At 39.9% G+C, this 12,533-nt stretch overlaps 1 protein-coding gene across 12 annotated transcripts in view; it reads left to right on the top strand.

Moving 5' to 3' along the window:
• Positions 1–12,533, top strand: part of REV1 (REV1, DNA directed polymerase) — an 87,103-nt gene that overhangs the window by 30,992 nt on the left and 43,578 nt on the right. For all 12 annotated transcript variants that reach the window (XR_002342523.1, XR_002342524.1, XM_021087184.1 and 9 more), the window contains one exon: positions 9,874–10,042. Coding sequence is in view for 10 of the 12 variants with exons in the window: in XM_021087184.1 (XP_020942843.1) it covers positions 9,874–10,042 (169 nt within the window). In the remaining 2 variants the exon portion in view is untranslated. The remainder of the gene's footprint in view (positions 1–9,873; positions 10,043–12,533) is intronic.

Below are 12,533 nucleotides of genomic sequence, written 5' to 3' on the forward strand. Positions count from 1 at the left end.
CCCACCCACTGAGTGAGGCCAGGGCTTGAACTCATATCCTCATGGATACTAGTTGGATTTGTTTCTGCTGCACCACAACAGGTACTCCCATGAGTCTAATTTTGATCAACAGAACTATTCTGACATTTCAGATTTCTTTCTACTTACTCATTTCTGTGCTGCTGTTTGTGCTCTTGCTCTGATGAAAATTCTTCCCTCACTTTTGTGACTGGAATTCTGTTCATCCATTAAGGCCCAGTTAAATTAGATTTGCCTCCTTCCCTAAAACCAGCCCATAGTATAAACATTTCATAGCATTATTACTAGAAACATTTATTTTCGACAGCTGAGTTTTGTTTTGTATTGTCAGGTCTTATTTATGTATTAGGTTTTTCAGCATCTGAAAGCCCATTTTCTGTAGTATCCACTGGCCAAACGTGGATCAGAGATAATGCAGTGGGGCCTTAATAGAGATCAAGGAAAGCTTTTGTACAAGGTTTAAAAATTTTGTTTATAGAATGTGTTTTAACCAGATGAGCAAACCTTTTTTTTATAATAAGCTGTGCCCTGAAAAATGACAGTGGTTTTCAGTGGCTGTTCAGATGTTCTGTGATGGCCTTTGCTGTGGTGGAATTTCCCTTGCAGAGCTGTAGGCCTAAACTGGGGTCCTGCATTTAATATGTACCTTTTACCTTTACTGTGCTTAACTCTCTGTTACTTACTGTGGTTGGTTTTAGTTAAGCCTGAAATTTGATTGCATGCTAAATATTCTCAAAGAATGGTCTATAAAAGTAACAGTAGGACTGTTACGGAATATAACTTTAAACTTTGATTCAGAAGATGCTACAGTATTTCAGAGTGCCTTCATTGTTGTTAGGAACACTCATCATTTTTTTGGTCTTTTTTTTTTTTTTTTTTTGGTCTTTTTAGGGCCATACCCAAGGCATATGGAGGTTCCCAGGCTAGGAGTCTGATCAGAGCTATAACCGCCAGCCTACACCACAGCCACGACAAAGTATGATCCAAGCTGTGTCTGTGACCTACAGCACAGTTCACAGCAACACCGGATCCTTAACCCACTGAATGAGGCCAGGGATCGAATTTGAGTCCTCATGAATGCTAGTCAGGTTCACTAACCACTGAGCCACGAAAGGAACTCCTAGGAACACTCATCATTATTTTGTGTAAGTTCTACTGAGTAGTTTGAATTTTTAGGATTTCAGAATCCTTTTATTGCAGTAGTGTTGCTTCTTTAAACCAAACAATCTTATCATTGTAATACCATTTGCTACCAGCCAACTTGCTGCAAAAATTACCTGGTTTATATTTTACTTAACCCCTAATAGTCTACCTCAGAAAGAAGGTGGGACCAGCTAAAACCAATGAAAAGAACAGTAAGGCAAAAGTAACTAGCTCTGACATCTCAGAACCTGTTACAGGAAGCTGCAGGCAACCAAAACTTGTGTAATGGGTGTAAGACTAGGCAGATATGTGGTTTAGAGTAGCTTAGAAATAAGTTCTGTGTTTATAAATTTAAAATATAAATTAGGTATATCAATACATATTATGTATCATAAATCAAGTGAGTTAATATTTATAGACCAGCCTAGCACTTTAGTACTACGTTATTATTATTATTATTTTGTCTTTTTGCCTTTTCTAGGGCCACTCCCGAGGCATATGGAGGTTCCCAGGCTGGGGGTCCAATCAGAGCCATAGCCACCCACCTACACCACAGCCACAGCAACACAGGATCCGAGCCGCATCTGCGACCTACACTACATTAAATATTTAAGTTATAAAGGGGTTTTCCACAGATCAGTGAGAGAAAGGGTACGATTAGTCAGTGTAATTTATTGCAACAAATTAGAGGACTGGAAAAAAGCTTCTACATTCAAAATAATTGGAGATGAAACCCCAAGATCCCAATAGATTAAAAAGCAGATTTCAGAAACAGTCTTATTTCAGGGAATAGACCTGGGTAACAAACATGGAATAAGTTCAGCTTCACTAATGGGGAGGTATCTGATGAAGTGGGATAGGTTTTTTTAGCAAAGTTTATTTAGTTGTAAAAATTATTACATGATTGTACCTATTATGGGTACATGATTGTACCTATTACAGGATGAACTGGCCACTCCATTGCTGGATCAAGAGTATAAGTTGTTACTAGCTTTGGAAATTGACAATATAGCAACCATATGAAGAGCCTTTACTGTACTTAAAATCTTGGACTCATTAATTCTTCTAAGAGTATGTATTCTAAGGCAGTAAGCCTAGTCAGCCCTCTGATAGAAAGTTTATATAAAAGAATATCTTACCACATTGTTTTATTAATTAAAAGTAAAGCATTGTATAAGAATAGAAATTTAGTTCTAAATTGTATCATCTACAGGGTGACTTAAAACAATTAAAAAGGTAACTGGTTAATTTGTAACACTTAAAGGAAAATTTTTGGTAAATGAGAAAGGGTAGAAAATGAAAAGTAGAGGAGATCAAACTCTCAGGAAAGCACAGAAAAAATGCTAGAAGCAAATACAGTGTTAACTTTCCTTGGGCATGGAACTATGAGTGATGTCTTCTGCTTTCCAAATTTTTCATTCTAGGGATGTTTTTCCTAGACTAGAGAATAACCTTTAATTCTCTAATTTGGTATTATTTGTCTTGGGAAAGATGGAATTACATCAGAGCCTTTTTTTTTTCTTTTAGGCTCAAGACTTTGGTCTAAAAATATACTTGATAAGATAGGTTGCAGAAATAAGGAAACTAAATTACCTACGTAAATTTTTTGAATCATAGTGTGTGGTGGATTGAATTTTGTTCCTGGAAAATCTGCTTCCCCTCCCTAGGGGAGGATTATACTTCCCTGCTTGTTGACATCAGGTGTGGCAGTGTGAGCAGAGACAGTCTGCCTCACTTTGGGGATGAAGCTCTAAGGCCAGGTTGTGCTTCTTTACACCCTCTTTTTCTTTGCCGCAATGACCGGCAGTGTTCCAGACAGGCTGCTCCATCAGCCTGGATCCCAGAGTAAAGATGACACGGAGCCATAGGTCCAGGGACAAGTGGGAATGTAGATGAATGTGCTTCATGAGCGAAAAATAAACTTGTGAGTCACTGAGATTTTTTGAGGTCCTGTGCGACTGTAGCATAACTTTTACCCTGTGCTCTCTGAGCAGTATCTGAAGTAGTGGATAGGAAAATACTTAAAACAAGTACAGTATATATTTTGTTTTAGTGTCCTTGAAGTGGGAGTCTGGCTGTATTTTTAGATCAGAGGTTGGCAAACGTTTTCCGTGAAGGGCCAGAGCTTTTGGGCCTTACACTCTGTCCCAGGTACTCAGCCCTGCTGTCGTGGCCCTAAAGCAGTAAATGAACAAAAGCAGCTCCTCCAGTAAAACTTTATGAAACAAGTGAGCCCGGTTTGGTTCAAGAGCCCTAGTTTGCTGGCCTTGTTTTATTTATTTATTTAGTCTTTTGTCCTTTGTAGGGCCACACCTGAGGCATATGGAGGTTCCCAGGCTAAGGGTCTAATCAGAGCTGTAGCTGCCCGCCTATGCCAGAGACATAGCAATGCCAGCTTGGAGCCGCGTCTGCAACCTACACCGTAGCTCACGGCAACGCCGGCTCCTTAACCCACTGAGCGAGTCCAGGGATTGAACCCGCAACCTCATGGTTCCTAGTTGGATTTGTTTCCGCTGCACCACAGCAGGAACTCCGATGGCCTTGTTTTAGACCCCAGGCTCAGAGAATCCTGGAGTTGGGAGGAACTTTAAGTCTTCAAGTTGAGCGTTCCTTCTTTACTATTGGAAGGTGGGAAGCTGCTCAGTGTCAGCCAACTAGTGATGGCACATCTGCACCAACGCTCAGGACTTTGCTCTTCTGTCCACTGTTTTCCTAATGCCACATTTCATTGGAGTGGAGACAGTACTTGCTTCTAAGTACTTTCTGTTGTGTGACTTTAAACTTGTTAAATTTTGTACTGTTATGTGTACCAGACATTGTGGTTTATTTAATAATCAAGATAAGTGAGTTATTGACTTATTTTTTTCCTATGTCGTGCTAATTTATGTATATGTATTTTTTTCCTTCTTTACGTTTTCCTGCTTTATTTCCTTTATCCATAAAATTGAGTGTGATAGGACCTGCTTTGCTTTTCCTCACAAGTTTGTGAGGGAAAATAATCTTCACATTTTGTTTGCTGGGCATAATGGTTTTAGTGCTTAGAATTGTACAATAGCTTTGTAAGGGATCTTAAATATCATCTAGTCATGCCTCTCATTTTGCAAATGAGGACACTGAAGCTAGTGAGATGAGTTAGCTGCCCAAGATGTCATGACTCTTTAGTGTTAAACTACACCTGGAAACCAGGCCTCCTGGTCCAGGGCTGCAGCCTGTGAAGGCTGATCAGATATGAGGTTATGGAGACACAGTCAGGAGCCTGATTGCACCTGCCCCACAAGCTGTGTCTGACTTTGGAAAGTTGCCTTAATCTCTCCATTCTTTGATTTGCTTTTCTATAAGTTTTTCTGCCTATATAATTGATGCCATATATAAGAAACTTTTAAAATGCATTAATGAATAAATAATGTTCTTGTTTAAAAAGTTTAGTAGAACTTTAAGGAAAATAATTTGATTGGTGAATGTCCCTTGGGGGAAAAAAAAATCTTTTGGAGTTCCCTTTGTGACTCAGTGGGTTAAGAACTCGACATAGTGTCCACAAGGATGTGGGTTCCTTGGCCTTGCTCAGTGGGTTAAAGATCTGATATTGCTGCAGGCTGTGGCATAGGCCTACAGCTGCAGCTCAGATTAGACCCCTAGCCTGGGAACTTCTATATGCGGTGGGTGTAGCCATTAAAAAAAAAAAAGGTTTGGAGTTCCCTTGTGGCCTAGCAGGTTAAGGATCTCTGGCATTGCTACTACTGTGGCTTAGATCACTGCTGTGGTGTGGGTTAGATCCCTGGCCCAGGCATTTCCCAGGCATGACAATAGATAGCCAGATAGATAGATAGATAATAAATCAATCTTTTGTTAGAACCAGTGCTGTTTTTTTTCTTGTGGTAAAAGTCTTATTTGAGAGCTGCTGAGCCTCAGAGACAGGCTCTTAATCAAAATGTCTCTGGATGATTTTTGTTGGTTAGGTTGCTTTTTTAAAAAAAAAAAACAACCAAAACAGTGTATTTAAAAATAGTACAATGAGGGTGTAAATAGAGTTGAGGGGTGTTAATTTTATTAACTTACTATTTGAATCAGTCCAGTTTAGCTTCATTAAGCTTGTTTATACCAATGTGGGAAATGAGTGGCTATTTGGTCTCCAAAAGCTTTTTAGTTCTGACATTTTCTGCAGTGTAACATCTCTTGTAGAGATGTGGAGGTTAGAATTTCCCTGTGTAATTTTTCTGTTTTGTTTGGTTTTTGATTTGCTTACTCCTTGTTAGTGCCTCAAAGACACTTTTGGAAGAAAAGGTACTGGAGGGTGGGCAATACGAGAGTGGCCTCAGCCCTGGCATTCCTGGCTTCTTCCTGCTTTGGGCTGGAGGTGGTTATCCTGGCGCTCATGCACATAGTAGGTGACACGGAGTTGTTACTACATGCATGGTGCTTTTCGTAGCAGTTTGTAATTGTTAGCTCTTCTAATAGCCTTCTGAGGCACTGTTGTCATCCCCAGCTTACATGTGAGAAAACTGAGGCCTGAGGGCCACACAGTTTGCTAGGAATTGAAACCCCTCAGGTTCTTAAAGACTCCACTTTAGAGTCAGTGCTGTGTGGCCTAACTTGTAAGTGAATAAGTATTTTGAGAATGGAGGTTTTAGTACCACTTGTACTCCACTTTTGCTAGAGGGGTGAACTCCAGGCAGAAGTCTGTGGTTCATTGAAGCTGTCTTTTCAGCAATGCTGCTGAGCACCTGCCTTGTGCAGCCGTGTGGAAATGAACAAGACAGTCATGGTTCCTGCACTCGAGGGACACACGTTCAGGGGAAGCCTAAGAGTAAACAAGTAACCCCTGTCATTGGCACTATGAAGACTGCTAACAGATGTGGTAGATTGCAGGGATGAGGGCCTGTATGTATGTCACAGAACAACCAAAATGAGGGCAACCACCAGCTACTGTGCAGGTTAGGCTCTTTGGGCTGAGGAGTGATTCCTGGCTGCTGTCTGTTGTGTGCTGTTGGCAGTTGTGTTCATGTTCAGAAGTTTTAGCCACTGTGCGTCCACATGTACTGTCTTCTTTGAACACTGTTTTGTGTAGGGTCTGAGGCAGGAGCCTCAAGTCATAAAGTCATATACTCGAAAGGAGTTCTGATGTCATCACAGCTTATAATAACAACAATTTATGTACATTTTATTTTTATCTAACAATTTGTTAAAATTTTTTATTGCATTATCGTTAATTTACAGTGTTGTATTAGTGTTTCAGGTGTGATATTTTTGTCTGGTATCAGGATGATGGTGGGCTCATAGATGAGTTTGGAAGTGTTCCTTCCTCTGCAATTTTTTGGAATAGTTTCAAAGGGAAAGGTGTTAACTCTTCTGTAAATTATTGGTAGAGTTCACCTGTGAAACCATCTGGTCCTGGACTTCTGCTTGTTGGGGGTTCTTAAATTACTGATTCAGTATCAGTATTGCTATTTTTTCTGTTCATATTTTCTATTTCTTCCTGGTCTTCGGAGATTGTTCCTTTCTAAGAATTTGTATGTGTTTTCTAGGTTGTCCTTTATGTTGGTGTAGAGTTGTTTGTAGTAGTCTTCTAGGAGCCTTTGTATTTCTATGGTGTTGGTTGTAGTTTCTGCTTTTTCATTTCTTACTTTATTGATTTGGGCCTTTTCTCTTTTTTGAGACTTTTCTTATTTCTTGAGGTGAGCTTGCATCACTATAAACTTACCTCTTAGAACTGCTTTTGCTGTGTCTCATGAGTTTTGGATTGTTTTGTCTTCATTTTCGTTTATCTCTAGGTGTATTTTGATATCTTCTTTGATTTCTTGAGTGTCTATTGGTTTTTAGTATCATATTGTTTAGCCTCCACATGTTTGCGGTTTTTTGCAGTTTTTTTTCCCTTGTAGTTGATTTCTAGCTTCTTAGTATTGTGTTGGAAAAGATGCTTGATATTTCAGTTTTCTTAAATTTACTGAGTCTTGCTTTGTGGCCCAGCATGTGATATCTTTTGGAGAGTATTTCACATTCAGTTGAAAAGACTATATTCTGCTGCTTTTGGAAGGAATGTTCTATAAATAGCGGTTAAGTCCATCTGGTTTAATGTGTCATTTAAGACCTACGTTTCCTTATTGATTTTCTGTTTGGATGATGTAAATGGGGTGTTCAGGTCCCCCATTATTATTGTGTTACTGTCAGGTTCTCCTTCTGTGTTAACATTTGCTTTCTGTCTGCCACACTCATTTCATCCTTACAGCCATATTTGTTTGTAAAGAAAGAGAAGAGAGCTTAAGGAAGTTAACAAGTGCTTGTCTAAAGAATGTTAAAGCCATGATTAAACCCAGGTCAGTCTGGTTCTCTACATCATCTTACCTTTTAACTAGATTGGTTCTCATGGTCCACTTCACACTAAAGAATTTTCCAGAGTTTTCAGAATTAAACTTGAAGGAGCTCTCTTAACTTCATCCAGTGAAAACAATGAACTCCCCAACTTTTCCAATTCCAAATTTCTGCAGTAGTTAGAGTTCAGAGAGAAGCTCTAGTGGAGGGGAAAGTGTACAATGAATGTGAGTGCCAGAAAGATGTGCTCCTGACAGCTTGCTGTTTGCTGTTTAAGTCATGTGACAGAGCATTGCATCTAGCCTTTCACTTGGTTCTTTTCACTGTTGTTTTATAGGGTCAACAGGCGCTTTAATATTAGGTAGAGAATGTAAGTCAACTATAAATTCCTGACTGGCCAGCTGTCTCGTTTCCACTATTTTATATGAAGTCATTGTGATGCTGAGTTTAGTTGTGATCCCTAACCCCTGAAAACTTCAGTTGTGAATTTTGAATTAATTTTATTTAAAAGTTGTTTCACTTCTCTTTCCAGTGTACTGTCCAATTTGGTAGTCACCAGCCACATGTGTTATGCACATGAAATGTGACTAGTCTAAGTATATGTGTGTTGTGAAGGCAAAGTAGTGCTGTATTCTGCTAACTTAGTATGAAGAAAAGAATATGGAATATCCCAATTTTATATATTAATTACATGTTGAAATGATGATATTCTAGATTTATTGAGTTAAATTACTGAAATTAACTTTATTTATTTATTACTATTTTTAATGAGACTGCTAGAAAATTTTAAATTGTGTATGTGGCTTGTATTTGTGGTTAACAACTGTATTTCTGTTGAGCAGTGCTATTGTATTCAGTCAGTACATCAAATGAATTCTATAAGATAAGAATTTACCAAGAAGTAATCAAACCTGGCATGTTTCTATGTGCTTTTGTTAGCTTTTTTCTTCCTCTAAAGACCAAAACTCACAGCATTAGAATAGTTATAAGGGTATTTATTTAAATACTTGGACCTGCATTATTTGTGCTTGAAGGAACTCTGTTGCTTGAATAATAAAGTAGACACACAGCCTCCTCGAGATGCCACCCGCCACCCCTGGGGTACAGCTGGTACCAGGGGAGGTGTGGTACAGCGTTTTCATTAGCATAATAGGTGGAAGAAATAAAAAAGCTATTGAAAATAATTGGTTTAGCGTGATACAGGTAATACCAGTCATAACATAACTTTAGTGAGTCAGACTTTTTTTATGGGAAAGTATAAACCACATTGTTTCTTGTTAGGGTAATATCTGTTGTTTTATTAAAAATAAAATCATCTGAAACAGAATTGGGAAAAACACTGTTTCTTGGTCTGCAATTCTTTTTTTTTTCTTTTTTTCTTTTTAGGGCAATACCCGAGGCATGTGGAAGTTCCAAGGGTAGAGTCAAATCGGAGCTATAGCCATAGCCACAGCAACATTGAATCCTAGCTGCCTCTTGGACCTATAGTACAGCCCATGGCAATGCTGGATCCTTAAGCCATTGAGCAGGGCCATATCCTCAGGAACACTGTGTTGGGTTCTGAACCTGCTGAGCCACAACAGTAACTCCTGCAATTCTTTTTTTTTTTTTTTTTGTATTGTTTAAGTTTATTTTTCAGCTTTGATGCACGTTCATACTAGGAAACTATATAAGATTATTTTAACTTTTCTAATATTTTCTTTTCTTTTCTTTTTGTCTTTTTAGGGCCACACCTGCAGCATATGGAAGTTCCCAGGCTAGGGGTCTAATCAGAGCTACAGCTGCCAGGCTATGCCAGAGCCACAGCAATGCCAGATCCAAGCCACGTCTGTGACTTACACCACAGCTCATGGTAACACTGGATCCTTAAACCACTGAGCAAGGCCAGGGGTCGAACCTGCAACCTCATTGTTCCTATCAGATTCACTTCTGTTGTGCCACAACGGGAACTCCTCATATTTTCTTAAAAGTTTAAATTACAAGTTTCGGAGGAGTAAAGACTATTAAGTTTTATAGTAAGTCTGTCATAGTAAACAATTTTAAACGTAAGATATAAATGTCAAGGTCATATGGCTAAGTGTACAAAATGTTAAAAAAAAATTTGCACTCTCATTAGTATTTGATTGATCATAGAGGTGGTGCTCTGCTCCTCTAGGCATCTCTTGGCAGTAGATGGTTTTGATTGGCTGACTGTCTCCAGCAGCAGGGAGAATCAGATGTGCTAAAGCAAAGGGGCTCTATCACTGTGTGATTTTGCTCCCCACTTTGTTTACTGGAAGCACAGCTAAGGAGAAAGTAAACCAGTGATATGTCCTTTAAGTCATCCTGTTTAAGAGATTGTTCAGCTGGAGCTCTCTACTTTCTTCTGTGTGAAACTTTTCGTATATTTTCATTTGAATTTTACAGATCCGTCTGCTGAAGAATTGAGAAAGCTAATGATGTTGCATGGAGGCCAATATCATGTGTATTATTCAAGATCCAAAACAACACACATTATTGCTACAAATCTTCCTAATGCCAAAATTAAAGAATTAAAAGGAGAAAAAGTAATTCGACCAGAATGGATTGTGGAAAGGTAAGTCTAATTTTAATTAAACTAATGAGTTTTAAAAATTGCAATACTTTTTATTTATATTCTAAACACTTATCTAACTTGCATTGCTTCTTGAGACTGAAGAGTCGTCACTGTCTTAAGCAGTACTGTGCTCTTTAACCTCGCATGACAGTTTGGGTGGCCGGGGGTTTGCTGTCAGTGTTCTTTGCATCCTCATCTGCCCAGGAATAGGGGCGGTGACTCGAGTAAGCAGCAGGAAGCAGTGATGGGAGGGGTGGACTCAGCATGTCGTTCACTCAGCAAATATTTGTACACCTGTTATGGGCAGGCACTATTCTTTTTACTTAAAAAACATCAGTGAACAAAACAGAGGTCCCTCGCCTACCTTTTGGAGCTTACATTCTATTGGGGAAAACAGAGAATAAGTAATATATTAGTAAATTTATATCATATGTTAAAAGTTAGTACATGCTGGAGTTCCCATTGTGGCACAGTGGTTAATGAATCTGACTAGGAACCATGAGGTTGCAGGTTTGGTCCCTGGACTTGCTCAGTGGGTTAAGGATTCAGCATTGCCGTGAGCTGTGGTGTGGGTCACAGATGCGGCTCGGATCTCACGTTGCTGTGGCTCTGGCGTAGGCCGGTGGCTACAGCTCCGATTAGACCCCTAGCCTGGGAACCTCCATATGCCGTGGGAGTGGCCCTAGAAAGGGCAAAAAGACAAAAAAAAAAAAAAAGGTTAGTACATGCTAAGGGAGGAAAGATGATCAGGACAGTGTGGACCTGGAGTACTAGGAGAGGGGAGCAGATTGCACTGTTACTCATTCCCACTTGGCAGTTATTATTGTTCCTTGGCTGTCAGTTTGGAATTTATGTTGCCAGTCAGTGGTGGCCATTCAAATTAACTTCCTCAGTTTAAATGTGTCACTGAAACTTTGGTGATAAGCCAGAATTTAAGTGTTTCATATATAATATATATGAATGAATGCTAGATTTATGAACGTTAAAAGGGAAAGTAGGAGTTCCCGTCGTGGCGCAGTGGTTAACGAATCCGACTAGGAACCATGAGGTTGCGGGTTCGGTCCCTGCCCTTGCTCAGTGGGTTAACGATCCGGCGTTGCCATGAGCTGTGATGTAGGTTGCAGACGTGGCTCGGATCCTGCATTGCTGTGGCCCTGGCGTAGGCCGGTGGCTACAGCTCCGATTCAACCCCTAGCCTGGGAACCTCCATATGCCTCAGGAGTGGCCCAAGAAAAAGCACAAAAAAAAAAAAAAAAAAAAGCAAAAGTATTAAAGTCCTAATTCTCTATATGAATAGATTGTAATCATTACATAAGAGAATGGTCAGATTGTATAGTGGAGTGTTAATAAAACTTAGAAATTATTTTTTGTCTTTTTTTTTTTTTTTTTTGCTATTTCTTTGGGCAGCTCCCGCGGCATATGGAGGTTCCCAGGCTAGGGGTCGAATCGGAGCTGTAGCCGCCGGCCTACGCCAGAGCCACAGCAACATGGGATCCCAGCCGCGTCTGCAACCTGCACTACAGCTCACGGCTCACGGCAACGCAGGATCCTTTAACCCACTGAGCAAGGGCAGGGACCGAACCTGCAACCTCATGGTTCCTAGTCGGATTCGTTAACCACTGCACCACAATGGGAACTCCCAGAAATTATTTTTTTAAGTCAACGGCCAAACTGTTTTTCTTATCCTAAATTTCATTAATTCTAGTACCTTCCATTAATTTATTCAGCAGATTTAGAATTGCTCACTTCCTTTGTATAGCAGATTTGGGAGAGGCAATATATTGTAGTGGAAAGGCTGTGTTTGGGCTGTGGAGATGTAACCTGGATCTGTGTTTTAGCTCAGCAGTTAGGTAACCCTGTGATCTTGTGGAGCTGGGGGAACAGTTCTGAACTTTGTCTCCTCATTTGTAAAAGACAACTATTGTCATCCCACTATGGTTATGTGAGAACTAGAAATAATTTGTGCAAACTATCTAGTGCAATGCCTTACACATTATAGAGGCATAATATGTAAGGAGCTACTGTTATTTTTTTCTATAAACTAGCAAGTATTAGAAAATAAATTCCAAAAAGTCAGGTGTGCATTTTTTTAAAAAAAGGCATTTGACTATATCAGAAAGCCAAATTATTCTAATAGATTGAGGTTTTTTTAGGGCCGCACGTGTAGCATATGAAAGTTCCCAGGCTAGGGGTTGAATTGGAGCTGCAGCTGCCAGCCTATCCACAGCCACAGTGATGCCAGATCCAAGCCGTGTCTGTGACCTACACCACAGCTCATGGCAATGCTGTGAGCAAGGCCAGGGATCGAACCCGCATCCTCATGGACACTAGTCAGGTTCTTTACCACTGAGCCACAATGGGAACTCCATTGAGTTTTGTCGTTGCTGTTTTCTCTTTTTTGGCCATGCCCTCGGCATGTGAAAGTACCTGGGCCAGGGATTGAATCCAAGTTGCTGCAAGCTACACCACAGCCACAGCAATGCCAGGTCCT

Source organism: Sus scrofa, chromosome 3 (genome assembly GCF_000003025.6).
Source record: "Sus scrofa isolate TJ Tabasco breed Duroc chromosome 3, Sscrofa11.1, whole genome shotgun sequence".
Taxonomy (NCBI): Eukaryota; Metazoa; Chordata; class Mammalia; order Artiodactyla; family Suidae; genus Sus; species Sus scrofa.